At 44.4% G+C, this 13,748-nt stretch overlaps 1 protein-coding gene across 1 annotated transcript in view; it reads left to right on the top strand.

Annotated features, from left to right (window-relative positions):
• Window positions 1–11,402: 11,402 nt before the first annotated feature.
• RPL21 (ribosomal protein L21) overlaps window positions 11,403–13,748 on the top strand; it is a 3,881-nt gene continuing 1,535 nt past the window's right edge. The window contains exons 1-4 of the mRNA XM_019530144.1: window positions 11,403–11,500; window positions 11,732–11,810; window positions 12,735–12,796; window positions 13,326–13,438. Of these exons, the coding sequence (XP_019385689.1) occupies window positions 11,744–11,810; window positions 12,735–12,796; window positions 13,326–13,438 (242 nt within the window). The 5' untranslated portion in view covers window positions 11,403–11,500; window positions 11,732–11,743. The remainder of the gene's footprint in view (window positions 11,501–11,731; window positions 11,811–12,734; window positions 12,797–13,325; window positions 13,439–13,748) is intronic.

The following is a 13,748-nucleotide window of genomic DNA, read 5'->3' as shown; positions in this document are numbered from 1 at the left end:
TGGGAGCCAACTGAGCAGCTGGATGCAGGTAAGTGTTTTGGGGGGTAGGAGTTGGAGGGCCAGGTCATGGGATTGTCTAGAGTTTGTGTACATTTGCATACATCCACAAATATTTATAATAAATTGGGATTCTATTATTAACTGCATGATTAAAATTGTGATTAATCACAACTATTTTTTTAGCTCACGATTAGTTGCAATTTTCTTAATCATTTGATAGCCTAGATAGATAGATAGATCTATTATGAGCAATCAATGGGAGCTGGAAAAATACTGGAGATAACTTTGCAGATTAAGTAAAAACTTATGTCTCTCACAGTTGGTTTTACTGTTTTTGCATTGATTTAATCATATATCACAGCAGTATTTTGTTTTAATTATAAAGCTATTGTTCATGCTCATGTTGCAATCAGTTCTTAAACAATGCCATTTTTGTTGTCAATAAAACAGAAGTATCATCATGTTGCTTTCCTCTCTTGGAAGATTTATACACTGAAAAACAGTAGTTCCCCTCCATACTTGCAGATGGGCAGTTAAATATTCCATCTGGTTATTATTTATCATTTATTTTTCTCTACAAAAATATGCCTGATACTAACTACAAATTCACCATTAAAAAGTAAATTCACTGAGAACTGCATATGTTATGGAAGATCAGGGAACATGTACGAGAATGCCAAATCTTGAAATCTTGGCCGAGTTCTTCTGGTGCCATTACTTAGGCCAAATTCTCACATTATCAGTCACTCAGTCTGATCAGTCTCATAATATTTGAACTACTTATTAAGTCATCAGGTCTTGGCTAGTTGTGGTTATAAAAAATGCTCAATTTTCTCTCTCTGTCTGGTCACACAGGCCTTGAGGACCTATAACTCTTCCCATCTTGTGCAATCTCCTTCCACCTTGTCACGTTTGCCTATCCCTTCCAGATCCTTTTAATGTTATCTTCCAATCATTGCTGCCTCACATGCCTTCTCTCATTGGTTCTTGTTATTGGTTCTTATCCTGCTGTTTTAATTCTCTGCTCTCTTATTTCACTCAAGACACCAAGTCTTTTCAAATGGTCCACAAGCTTTTGATCACCTTTTCCTCCATATCTGTTTTCTTGTACTGAACCAAATATTTCCCTAGCCCTTTATTTTCAAATACTTACAGACTTTTTCCATTTCTCTTTGGCAGTGTTCAAGATTCAGATCTATATAAAAGAAGAGGTTGAACAATTGTATTATAAAGCTGGATTTTAAGGTTTCTTGAGATTTTCCCCGATGCTGTGAATCTCAGTATTAATTAGAAAAAAATATATGCCTTGTGGTAGTTAAGGCTTGAAGATGCAAACCATAAATACTACAGGCATGTCCACACATGCAGGCACATGCGTTTGCAGCAGCTCAAATAGAAATGGTGCAAATTTGAGCCGGGGCTTTTTGCCTCAACGCACATGCCCGGACATGAACTTTGGTGTGGTGTAAGTTGTGCCACTTGGGGCAAAATAACCCTGCCTGACTCCTCCTGGATCTGCAGCCAGGGGGAGCTAGAGCCTCGGGCCAAAAAGCTCAGAGCTACTCACTCTCAGAAGCTTCTGGGGCCCAGCCAACTGGTACCTGGGGACATTACCCCTTGTGCTAGCTGGACTGGTGAAGCAGCCCTGAGAGTTCCCTGCACCCTTTCCCCAATGCAGCAGTCTGGCAGTGGGAGCTGCTGCCTGCTTGTGACCTACTGCCAACTGTAACAGCATGTGGCCCCAAGGCTGTGCACCTGCCAGACCCAGATGAGAACTGCACAGCCAGCTGCCAGTGAGTGCAGAGTTGGCCTTTGTGTAGCACTACTGCCATGTGTGCCCGCTGCCTGACCATGTGGGCAGCTGTCTCCTGGAAGATGTTCCCAGTGCGGTGGCCTGCTTTAAACTGCCAAAGCATATCCACCTGGCCTCAACTGGCCAGGAGGTCAGCCACCTCCAGCTGGGTCCAAGGTGCTACCCCTTACTGGCACAGAGCCCGGGTCCAGCTCCCTGCAGCTGGCACACTGCATGCCCTGCACAGGCAGGCAATGCGCTTCAGCACTGGGGTGAGAGCCAGTCATAGAGACACTCTGGCTGGCTACCAGAGCATCTCGGTGGAGAACCCAAGGCTTTGGTTGCCTCAGGGCACGGTCCTGGACTGTGCCCTCCCTCACTTTTTTTGCCCAGTGTATTTTTTGTCCCCTGGATATTCAGGGATCTAATTTTGCCCCTGCGCCACAAATTTGCAGCATGGGAAATTTTTTTTTGTTCCCCCACATGCCTCTTGCTGCATCTCAAAGGGCTTTGAGATGCTTCAAGAGACGCACACTTGTCTGGACGCACCCCATGAAACCCAAAGACATATACAAAAAAGTGCAAACACTGTTGCTTTAAAAAACCCTCAAAAATATTTTTAAACAACATTATGATTGAAGGAAGCCTAATTCTTGATGTTTGAAGCCCTAGGGTTAGCAATACTATTAAAGAAAATTTGGCCTAAAGACTTCAGGATTTGTTCCGTAAACAGTTGCTATACTGACACACTGCATACTTCTATTCAAGTATCTCACTGTACAAAAATTAATGAATTCTGTAAAACAGCCCACAGGAATAGCTGTATACTATTACTCCCATTTTACAGATGGAAAATATTAGGTACAGAAGATACAGTATCTATGCTCTGGAATTCTCTATCATAAATTCTCACATTTTATCTCTCTTCAATCCATAGTTACTTCGCTCCCTTTTAGCTCCAAGTGTGCAATTGTCATTGTTATGAAAAGAAAGGGATATCACAGCATTGCCAATTTTCACTGTTTTATCTCAATTCTCATGATATTTGATACTTTAGTTAAAGCTGCAAACCCTAGAGACAAGTTATTGTGATTTAAGAATATCACCTTTCATTTTTAAAAAGAAAATTTCTAACTCAAATGATTGCAGAGAAAAGCTTGAAAATGTGATCCAAGTAAACTGTGAAAAGCTCCAAAACCACAAAGCCAATACAAAGAACCTCACATGAACTATTTTAAAATAACAGTCTTCTGAACTTTGCGGTCTGGATAATGCTTTTTTAGTGTTTTGATTTGGAAATACTGAGTAAGGATGCCAAAACCTAGAGTTTTCCTCCAATTTTGAAGGCAGAACTCTGAACTGGAAAAGGCAGATCAGTCAGTGGTAGACTGCAGCTTACAGCAGGCTCTTGTTGCTGTGCTATGTAATGGTTGAATTCTAATATATAACTATGTACAGAGTCTCATTGCATTACTGAAAAGAATAACACATTCCTTATTTCCCATATTTGCTGTTCCCTCTCTTTCTTTCAGGAGGAAAGGTTATTTTAGTGATTATAGCAGGACAGCATCTTCACCACAAAATAATGAAAGATTGTTCCATAAGTACATTTATTTTGCTTCCACCAATCTAATTCTGAAAGTTTCAAGGCCAATTCCTGCTTTATTTTGTTCCTTATTCAGTCAAAACTACTCAAATACATGGAAGTTGTCTCTGAATAAGAGTAGCAAGATTTAAGACCTGATCCTGCACCACTGAAGTCAACGGGAGCTTTACCATTCTATGTGCAAGGATATGGCTAAGTGAGGCTCCTGCCCTTCAGCCTGATTAACTGGGCTAGCTGAACCTAAACCAGGGTTAGCTGAGCCCTAACCCTTTATGTAAGACAGGCCCTGGGGGCAGCTGTAACACCTACTAGTGGCAACCTTAACCCTGCTCTGGTTGCCCACTTTGGCCTCTTGGGGTCTCCTCTGCCATCTGAACTGCCACACCTTGATAGCAAAATGAAGCGGGGAGGTTGTGTCAGGGATGCTGACCAGGCAGACCAGCCTGGGCCCAGTACAGCAGCAGCTACTTCTGCAGTAAGCCCCAGCTAATGAACTCTGCCTGTTTAGAAGCAAGGATCCTGACCGGCTTCTGGAGCACTGCCTGTCCATTTAACAGCAGCTGGGGCCCTGGATCTGCAGGCCACTCAATAGTTCTGCTGTGGCAAGCCTAGATCAGTCCATGGGTTCCTGACCCTTTGTGCATCCAGCCCCTCAGACTTTGGCTTGACCTCGGTTTGCTTCCTGATACTTGATTCTGATTAGTCCCCTGGCTTTGTATTTGGTTCCTGACTTGTGCATTCTCACCTCAACCCCTGCAATCCCTGTCTCCAGCTCTGCCCACTAGGCCAGATGCCCCAGTGGACTATGACACTATGGATTATTCTCCAGTCTTCAGTTAATAAGTTACAAACAAGCAAAAGACTCCAACCACAGGGCCCTTATGGGCTCTGTGTTTAATACCTCAACAATAATGTAAACATTAAGATGTAAATGAGCTATTAACTCAGCCATTACTGAGTCTGATCATTCCTTCAGCAGGCGTATACAAACCCTCTAATAATGTAGAATGCCACTTTTAAAAAATTTTACATCTGAATGAATGCAAGGAAATATTTTCATGTTTCTGATTTTTATCTGGCATGATCAAAGACTATCCTCTTGGTAGACATGCTGAAAAAGGTCTTTTGTTCAGCTTCATTTTAACTGTAGTGCCTCTTAGGACATTTTGTATTACCACTGTATTCATAAGTAGCATAAATTAAATGTAGTATCATTAATACTTTTTTAAAACAAGATTTTTTCTGGACAGCACTGAGATATATGGTCTAATACCCTTTTTATCTTTTTTATTTAACTCAAATGTGCTTTGTCACTACTTTTGATTCCTCTCTCTTCAAGAAATGGCTAGCTAGCAATTAAACTCAGTTATGGCATTCATCTTGATTGTCATATACAGAAATGTATTTCCTGTTTACTGCTTTTTGAATGAAACAGTGGTACTTTAATTTCCTGTTCATTCAGAATTTCTTCTTCCTTTTCTTTATTTTTAGGCATCCAAACATGTGAGAATTCACAGACATGAATAAAAATATGTCTGTGCCTTGAAACAGACAGTCTAAATAGAGATACAAGAATTTCCATAAAGCAGCAAAAAATGGAAGGGAAAAAGATGGTGATGACATGATCATATAATCCAAGCTGGAGCTGGGGGTGAGAGGGAGGGGCAGGGTAAAGCACTAGTATTCTTCCAGACTCTACCACAGCACAAGCCCCACAAAGCAGAGCCAAGAAATGGCAATGCCACTTAGATTGAATAGATCTACAGATATAATCAATCATATGTGCTCCTAAGCTCCATGGGACTGGCTCCCCCTTGGTGAGGTTTGAATGTTCCAATGGGCTTCTGAGGCTTACAGGCTTTGAGGTTTAGAGGCTCTGTCAGATTTCCTGGGCTTGGTTCCCATCCATTTCACGTAAATTTCTTGCAGAGCTCTGTTGAGCTTTTTGAACTTGGATCTTCATCAAAACTCTTCATAAAATGTATAAAATGCCTTGTAAAAATGCTTAATGTCCACTGAAGCAAGGACTGCCACCCAGGCACCCATTCTCCCATGAGGTCCCCTATCGACTAGGCATCATTGTCATTCTTACTCACTGGCTTACCAGATCATTAATGATTTATGCAGAACAGAATACCTCAACAAGATAGACTGAGATAGATCCACTCCAGAATATGTTACAGCACTGTATTGGGAGGTAGGAGATCTGAGTTCAGCTCTTGCTCCAAGTTAAGATAAAGTGTGTTTGAACCAAGCCCTCCTACACGCTGTAACTAACTGAATATAAGTGGGACATTGCTTTATCCATCTTGTGAATGGCACACAAGTCTTCTTGTGAATACAGCTTGAAAAATTCAATTGCTTCATTTCAGGAATGCTGAAAGTGAAATATTAGGATTCTGGAACACAGGATGACAGACTACAAAAAGAGCCCATTCTTTAAGATGGCATGAGCTTGCTCAGATGGCACCCTGTTTGTGACAATTCAGTATGGCTGATATGCACTTTCATGGTTAAGTTAAAATAGATCTTTCTTAACTTCAAAACACTTTGCAAATATTCATTTATAGCATCTCAATAACCCTGTGGAATAATCAAATCCAAATGCTCTAGATTTTAGTGTTCACCATTTTGTCCTTTGAATCAGGAGTGAGCCAAGGATCACTGAATATTAAAAAGTTAGCAAGAGGTTGTGTGGCAGTACCCAACACCTGGAAATTGTCAAGAGCAGGTTAGATGGATGCTTGCCTGGTGCTGGACTAGATGACCTCCTGAAGTCCCTTCTAGACCTACTTTGCTATGATCCTACGAAAACCAAATTATCTTAGTTTAATTTATTCTTTGAAGAAACCTATGGGCCGAGCTGCTTCTGTAGACAGGGAGCAAAAAAACAAACCAAAAACCAAAAACTGTCACCAAAGGAGAAGCTAATAAGTCCTGGGTCTAGAACCTCTTAGTGAGAACGGGTGGTTTTGATGGGGCAATGCCTAGCCCCAAGACCAACTGCTCTTAATCAAAATTCTCTTTTTCTACTGCTTATGATGGGCCCTCCCAGATGGATTGCTTTCTCTGGCATCAACCTCTTCCACCATCACCACCAGCCTCTGCTATGCAATTATTAACAAAAGCATCCCAGACACTGGACTAATGACAGGCTGCAGTCTGAGACCTAAGAAGCCACAGCTTACAAGATAGTTATTGGTAAAGCAATCAGGACTTTTGAGTGTAATCTGGTTTTCCAGATATACAACTCATTGGAATCCAAGGGTTTTATGTGCAGACTCCTCCTGACCCAATACAGATCTTTCTTTGTAGAACTTTGACAGACTGTACTGCAGCTCAGACATGTGTTTCTGCGTGGAGTGGGTGGCGCTGGATTCTTGATTTGGTCCACCAACACACTGTTTCTGCCACACCTGCTTTTCCATCTCCTGTTGTTGTTATGAGGTTTCAAAGTACTGAAATCCTTGCAGCATTTGGAGCTGTCCTGGGGTGCTAGTCTCCCATGAGTTGACATCAATGTTGCATTATTTTAAGTTGGCCTTGAGGACATCCCTGACCTGATTTCTCTGCCCTCCTTTTGAACTTATGCCTTGGTTGAGCTGGGAGAAAAAGAACTTGCTTTGGGAGTCTGGAGTCATACATCTGGATGATATGGCAGGCCCAATGAAGTTGATTTTGGACAGTCATTGCCTCAGTACTCGTGGCGTTTGCTTGCAGGAGGACACTAACATTGGTGCATCTGTCTTCCCGCTAGATTTGGAGAATCTTCCGCAGGCAGTGTTGATATTTTTCCAACAACTTTAGATGTCTCCTGTACGATGTCTTGGCTCTGTACAACAAGGTGGGATTGTGACTGTTTGATAAACCATAACTTGGTTTTGGATCTGATGTTGCGATCTTCGAAAACCTGTTTCTTTAGGTGGCCCAAGGCTAGACTTCCACATTTGAGGCAATGTTGGATTTCTTTGTCCATGTCAGCCTTCTGAGATGGCTTCCAAGGTATGGGAAATAATCAATGTTCTCCAGAGTCTCATCATGGATCTTGATTACCGGAGCTAGGGACTATTCATTAGGAGCTGCTTGGTAGAAGACCTTAGTCTTCTGAATGTTAAACATCAGTCCTATTTTCTTGTATGCCTCAGTAAAGATGTTGATGATTGCCTAAAGATCTACTTCCAAGTAAGCATACACTACAGCACCATCAGCATACTGGAGTTCAATGACTGAGGTCATGGAGGTCTTTGGTTTGGCTCAGAGTTGGCTGAGATTAAACACCTTACCATCCATTTAGTACTTTAGCTCCACCCTGGCTGGAAGCTTGTTGGTGGTCAGATGTAATATCGTGGTAAGAAATATTGAGAAGAGTGGTGGAGTGATGATGCAGACTTGCTTAACTCCTCCTGTTTTAACTGCAGAGGGTTCTGTGATAGATCCATTACTGAGAACCACCACTTGTATACTGGCATGGAACAGGCAGAGAATGGTGACAAATTTCAGTGGGCATCCATAGTTCAGAAGGATCATCCACAACACTTCTTGGCTGACAGAGTCAAACGCTTTTGTGAGGTCAAGGAATGCCATATAGAGAAGCTTAGGTTGTTCCTGGCATTTCTTCTGCAACTAGTGAGCTGTGAAGATCATGTCAGTTGTGTGCGCCACTTGAGGCCCTAAACCCACACTGAGATTTCAGGAAAAGCCCTTCAGCAAGTTGAAGGAGATGATTCAGGAGGGTTCTCGCAATGATCTTTCCTGTGGTGGACAGCAAGGAAATCCCTCTGTACTTTCCTGTAAGACTTGGCTCCTTTCTTGAAGATTGTCACAGTCATGGCACCCTGAGGTCATCTGGGATTTCCTCATCATTCCAGATCCTTAAGATGAAAGCATAAAGCTGTAATGTGCTCTTCTCTCCCCTGCTTAAAGATTTCCACAGAGACTCCATCCACTCCAGATGCCTACTCATTCTTCATCTGCTTGATGGCTTTCCTCACTTCATCAAGGGCTGCAGGGATTCCAAGCTCATCTCTGACTAGGTGTTGCGGGATGGAGTTGAGAAGACTCTCATCAACAGCATGGTCTCAATTGAGAAGGTCTTCAAAATGCTCCTTCCAATGGGCTTCCTAGCCACAATGCTGCCACATAAGCGTAACAAATGAGAATTTCTTTTTTTTGTGACTATCTATTTTTACATACAAAAAGCAACTTGCAGCTGAGACAAGTTTTGTAATGTTCTTACTGTTTAGCTAAAGGGAGGGAGGCTCCGTTTTGACTCACGTTTTCTGCCTACAGACATCTAGCATCCCACTGTAATTCTCAGCTGCTCTTACGTTTAAGATGCATAAAAATAATGAGTTCCACCAACAATTTTGGGACAATGCTCACAAGATACATTCAGACATTATTTGGATATAATCTGGCAAACAACTTGGTGCTATATTAAGACTTTTCACTTAACTGCTTTTCACATTGCATAGTAAAGTCATTTGCACATAAAATTGCAGATTATGACACCAAATGAAATAGGCTGATTCTGGCCTTTCCTTCTTCTTGCTGAAGATTTCTCCCATTTGCTTTTTATGGTGTTTTTCAGGTTGTAATTACACCCCCAAGAAATCAATTTCAATTTTGCTAGCCTGTGACTGATAGCCAATAGTGGAAGGTTCATGCATTCTTATTTTCACGCTCAGATCTGGTACGTAACAAATTCTTGCGCAGTAAACAGCTAAAAACTTCTAGATGTGATTCCATACAGACAATGGAAAGTCTGAAGATAATGACCACAACCACTTGGCGCAATCTATTCCCGAGGGTGTTGTGAAAACTTTAACCTCCTTTTCAACCTCTCCTTTTGGGACCTAGTTTCATAGAGGTCATAAGAGCTGTTGCATTGGTTCTATTTATATCTTGAAATTACATTTATTGAAAGATTTACATCTGCTGTTTCATTTTTTAAGTGAATCCAACTGAACAAACTCCTCCACCAAAGGCACAATGTTGCACTACCATAAAAAAGTGACAGCCTATTGGAAAACAATGTTCTTGCCACAAAATGCAATGATTTTTCAAGGCTGAAGGCCAATTTTAACATACATAATGTCAGGGAGGAGTTGTTTTTGTTGTCGTTTTATTTTTTGAACGAAAATTTTTCATGTCTCAGGTCAAATTAGCCAGATCAGGTCCAAATCCATTTGAATCATTTAAGAACCATATGTGGCCCTGCTATCAGCAAGTATCATCCACCTCAGCCTGGGGTTTCAGATACTTTAGTTCCTTCAGCAGGCATCCTATGTGCAAGCCCAAGCCTGGAGGCTTGGGGTTCAGATGCCCCCAAGTTTCACTTGACCTCAGCCATATGGCCACAGAAGCAAGCTAGGGAAGAGTCTCCCATTTCCATAAAGTCAACATGTAGCCAAGATCCTCCCACTGGAAGCCGGCCAGCGGGAAGCTAACTGTGAAGCTTTTGTTGGGAGTCCTGTCCGCAAGCAGACAAGGGTGCAGCCCTCTACTGCACAGTGCCATTTTAATCGTATCACTTTGGTCATGGAATTTCCCCTGCCAGGTCACTTAGTAGAAATTCATGGACTATGACTGGCAAAGGAATAGGTTTCTTCATAACAGGGATAAAATGATGCATTGGTGGGGTAACAGTGTCCTGGTTTGGCCAGGACAGTCCTGGATTTCATACGCTGGACCAAGTGGGTTGGCAAAAACTAAAGCGAGTCCCAGAATTGCAGGGCGCGGGACACAGTCCAGCAGGGAGACAGAGTGCCTTGGGGCACCAGACTGGCAGGCAGGCACTGCTGCTGCCCCCCTGCCTGGCGCACCATGCCACTCTGCCCCTACGGCTCCACTTTAGAAACAAGGGACGTTCTGGGGTTGACATGTACTAGAAAGGGGGGAGACACCTTATTGTGCATCTGAGGCAAAAATGGCACCCCAGGGAGAAAAAATTATGCAATAATTGAAAAAGACCATCTGGTCATGGCGTGGGTTCTCAGGGCAGGTGTCCACCTTCCATTTTTCCTGTCTACGTGACAAAAATCATGTTTGGGCATTGGCAATGCGTAGGGGGTACATGTGCACCCCGAATGTGGTGGTACACCCCTACAAAAAGGCACTAACATTGCCACCCCCTCCACCCGCAACAACACTGCTGGCAGTGTCTGTGGGCAGCCAGCAATCACCACTGGCTGCTGCCAATCCTGTTAGCAGCGTCTGCAGGTGGTCACTGACCCCTGGTCAGTGCTCACCACCCCCCTCCCCCGTCGCTTACAGTGCCAGCAGGAGCTCCCCGCTTACTGCCGCCACCAGCACCACTGTGCCCCTGCAACTGCCGGGGGCACGTGCGGTTCATGGGTTTGGGAGAAGGTACCCAGTGCACACAGACCATCCACTACCAGCATGGTGAAATCCACTGAAACAGAGAAAGGCCAAACTGTCGAGATGGAGCTTGGCTACAGGGTAATGATATGCACTTGACCTGATTCGCATTAAAAGCAATGGAAATGTGATCGCCTCGGAAAGAAGCGGTGCGAGTCCCCCGGGTCGCTGGCTCAGTGCGTTCTTGCAAGGGAGAAGAGCTACGAGGAAGGAAGCCAGCGGGGCCCAGCTCCAGCCCGCAGCAATTCCTGGGACCAGTTTGCCGGGGGGGCGGGTTGCAGTGTGAGCACGCGTTGCCGTGAACAGGCCCCTGTGCAAGACACCACTCTACCCCGCCCAGCCCGACCCCCATCGTGTGCCGCGGCGCACGCTGCAGGCGGGTACACACGTCACTACGCGACACGCAGAGGAGGCGACGACTGCGCATCTTCCTGCCCAGCCCCCACCTGGACCCCTCGGTCTCACGTGACCCTCAAGACCCCACCCCTGCTGTCCTTGGGTGTCCGTACAGCTGCCTGCCCGCGGGAAGTCTCCGCCCGTAACTCATGCGCCGCAAGCTGAACACGCCCCCGACAGCCAAACATGCAAAGTCCCCAACGCTCGAGACGTCTGCCCTGTGACTTTGTAGTCAGGCAGTAGCCGGGCAACCCTGGCGAAGCCCCCGTGTTAAGGGCGGCCCGGGCCCCGCCTCCCCCCTTTCGGCCCGAGCCGCCATTTTGGAGGTGAGTGGGGCGCCGCGTGCTCTCGCTGGGCCGGGGGCCGTGTGTGGGGGAGCGGCGCTGGGGCCGCGGGGCGGAGGCCGGGAGGAGCCGCCACGCGGGGGTTGGGGACGGCGGCACTGTGAAGGCCCTGGGGAATCGGGCCCGGGTCTGGCGGGACGCGGCCGCGGATTTTTCCCTGGGGAAACAGGATCGCCCGGCCCCGCTCACGCTGCAACGCTGTCGTCCCCGCAGTGACTCGCCAGGATGACGAACACCAAGGGCAAGAGGCGCGGGACCCGCTACATGTTCTCCAGGCCCTTCCGCAAGCATGGTGAGTGCCGCCACACGGGGTCTCCAGCCGGCTGCTCCCGCAGGTCTGGACATCCGGCGGCAGAGTTGATTGCTACCCCCTGTTGTCAGATGTGAGGGGAGCCCAACAGGGTGGGAAAGGGTCTGGCCTCCTGCTCCTCAGCCGGTTCCTGGGGCCAAGTTAGGCACCACGTTGTGGCCCTGTATTAGCCACTTCCTTAGCTAGAGTTTGGCTAACATCTAATTAGACAAGCATCTGGCTGGTGTCCTCTGACGCCAGTGCTCTTTCCTGCCCAGGGCAGGGAGGCTGACTGGATGATCTGTTGAGGTCCCTTCTGACCCTAAAAATCAATGAAAACCATCCTGTTTATGCAGCAATCTAATGAACTGAAAATGTATATGTGTTGGTGTGTGCGCTGGTTTCAAAGGGGCAAATATTTGTTATAAATATATAAAATATGATCACCTGTATAGTTGGGAGATACTGGTCTAGCTTTTGGGCAAAAAGTGAAGGGCAGGGTTGATATGAAAGCATCTAGCAGATAATAGCTTCTTGTGTCTCAACAGTGTTAGAATGTAAGCAAAATAACTTAATTTTTAAATTTGAGCTGATTTTTAGCTCAAAAATGGAAGGACATGCTAGCAGTATTGATGTGTTAAATTAGTAGAGCTCGGACTGCTTTTGTGTTAATAGGCAGCAGGGTTTTTTTTTTATTGCGAGCAACCAAATTTTAATGCAGTGTGGTTTATCTACATTAATGGTTGGGTTATGCTGTAACTTGTCAGTTGGCTTTTTTGCTTAAATTCCTGGTTTTCATGTGAAAATATGACTTACATTTTCACCTGGCTGTGAGAACCATTAGTGGTGTTTAGTATTTTCTGAACACTCACTTCTAGTAACCGTGTGGTTCTCTTGTAAGACCATTTGCTGCGTTTCATTTCATAGGAGTTGTTCCTCTGGCCACTTACATGCGAATCTACAAGAAGGGTGATATCGTGGACATTAAGGTATGTTTTGCACTGTAGCGTAATTAAAAACAAAATAACATTCTCTACAGATTCAGTTCTTCCATCCATCTCTTGGCTAGTCTCTCTTCTGACACAAAGCAAACAAGTGAAAGACCAAATCACTCTAAATTGAGCATGGTGGCAAATTGCCCTGTTCTAGATCTGTTACCTTGACATTCTGGGGCTTGAGGATGACTGTCTCCTATGATTGCTCTAGTTGGAGCAAAATGAGCAAATCATTTCACCGGCACTGAAAGCAAACCAGTATTGTCAAAGAAGTTTTTATAGTTTTAAAATGTGAGTAATGTGTTTCCCAGGATACCAGTAAACTAAAGATAACTTGATAAACCACTCTATTGGTTCATTTTGTGTCTCTCCAGTAATAAAACTTTTGGGGGAAAAACCTTTCATACTTAAAATTATTTGAATTTTACAAATTTCTACTCTGTACTCAGTTTTAACCTGTAGTATACTATAGTTTTTATTCTGTCGTAGGGTTCTTATTCTGGCAGTCTTTTTCTTTCAACAGGGCATGGGTACTGTTCAGCAAGGCATGCCTCACAAATGCTACCATGGCAAGACTGGACGGGTCTATAATATTACACAGCATGCTGTAGGCATTATTGTAAACAAGCAGGTTAAGTAAGTATCTCAGTCTTTCTATTCACATGGAACTTGATTTTGTTAATTGATCAGTAGTGACTTCCCCTCTTTCACTTTGCCAGTCAGACATCTCGTCTTCATTGGTCATTCAAGGGGGGTAAAACAAATGTCCTTTTAAAACCCAGGTAAACAAGTATTGTTTAACTTGGATCCTGTCAGAGGAAACAGCTTTAACTCTTGAGCAACAGTGTCAATCAGAATCATATAATTTCATAGATTTCATAGACATCAGGGCTGGAAGGGACCTCGGGAGATCATCGAGTCCAGCCCCCTGCCCAAAGGGCAGGAA

This window comes from Crocodylus porosus, unplaced genomic scaffold (assembly GCF_001723895.1).
Source record: "Crocodylus porosus isolate Cpor-Errol unplaced genomic scaffold, CroPor_comp1, whole genome shotgun sequence".
Lineage (NCBI taxonomy): Eukaryota > Metazoa > Chordata > Crocodylia > Crocodylidae > Crocodylus > Crocodylus porosus.
This window is presented reverse-complemented; position numbering and strand designations above follow the sequence as displayed.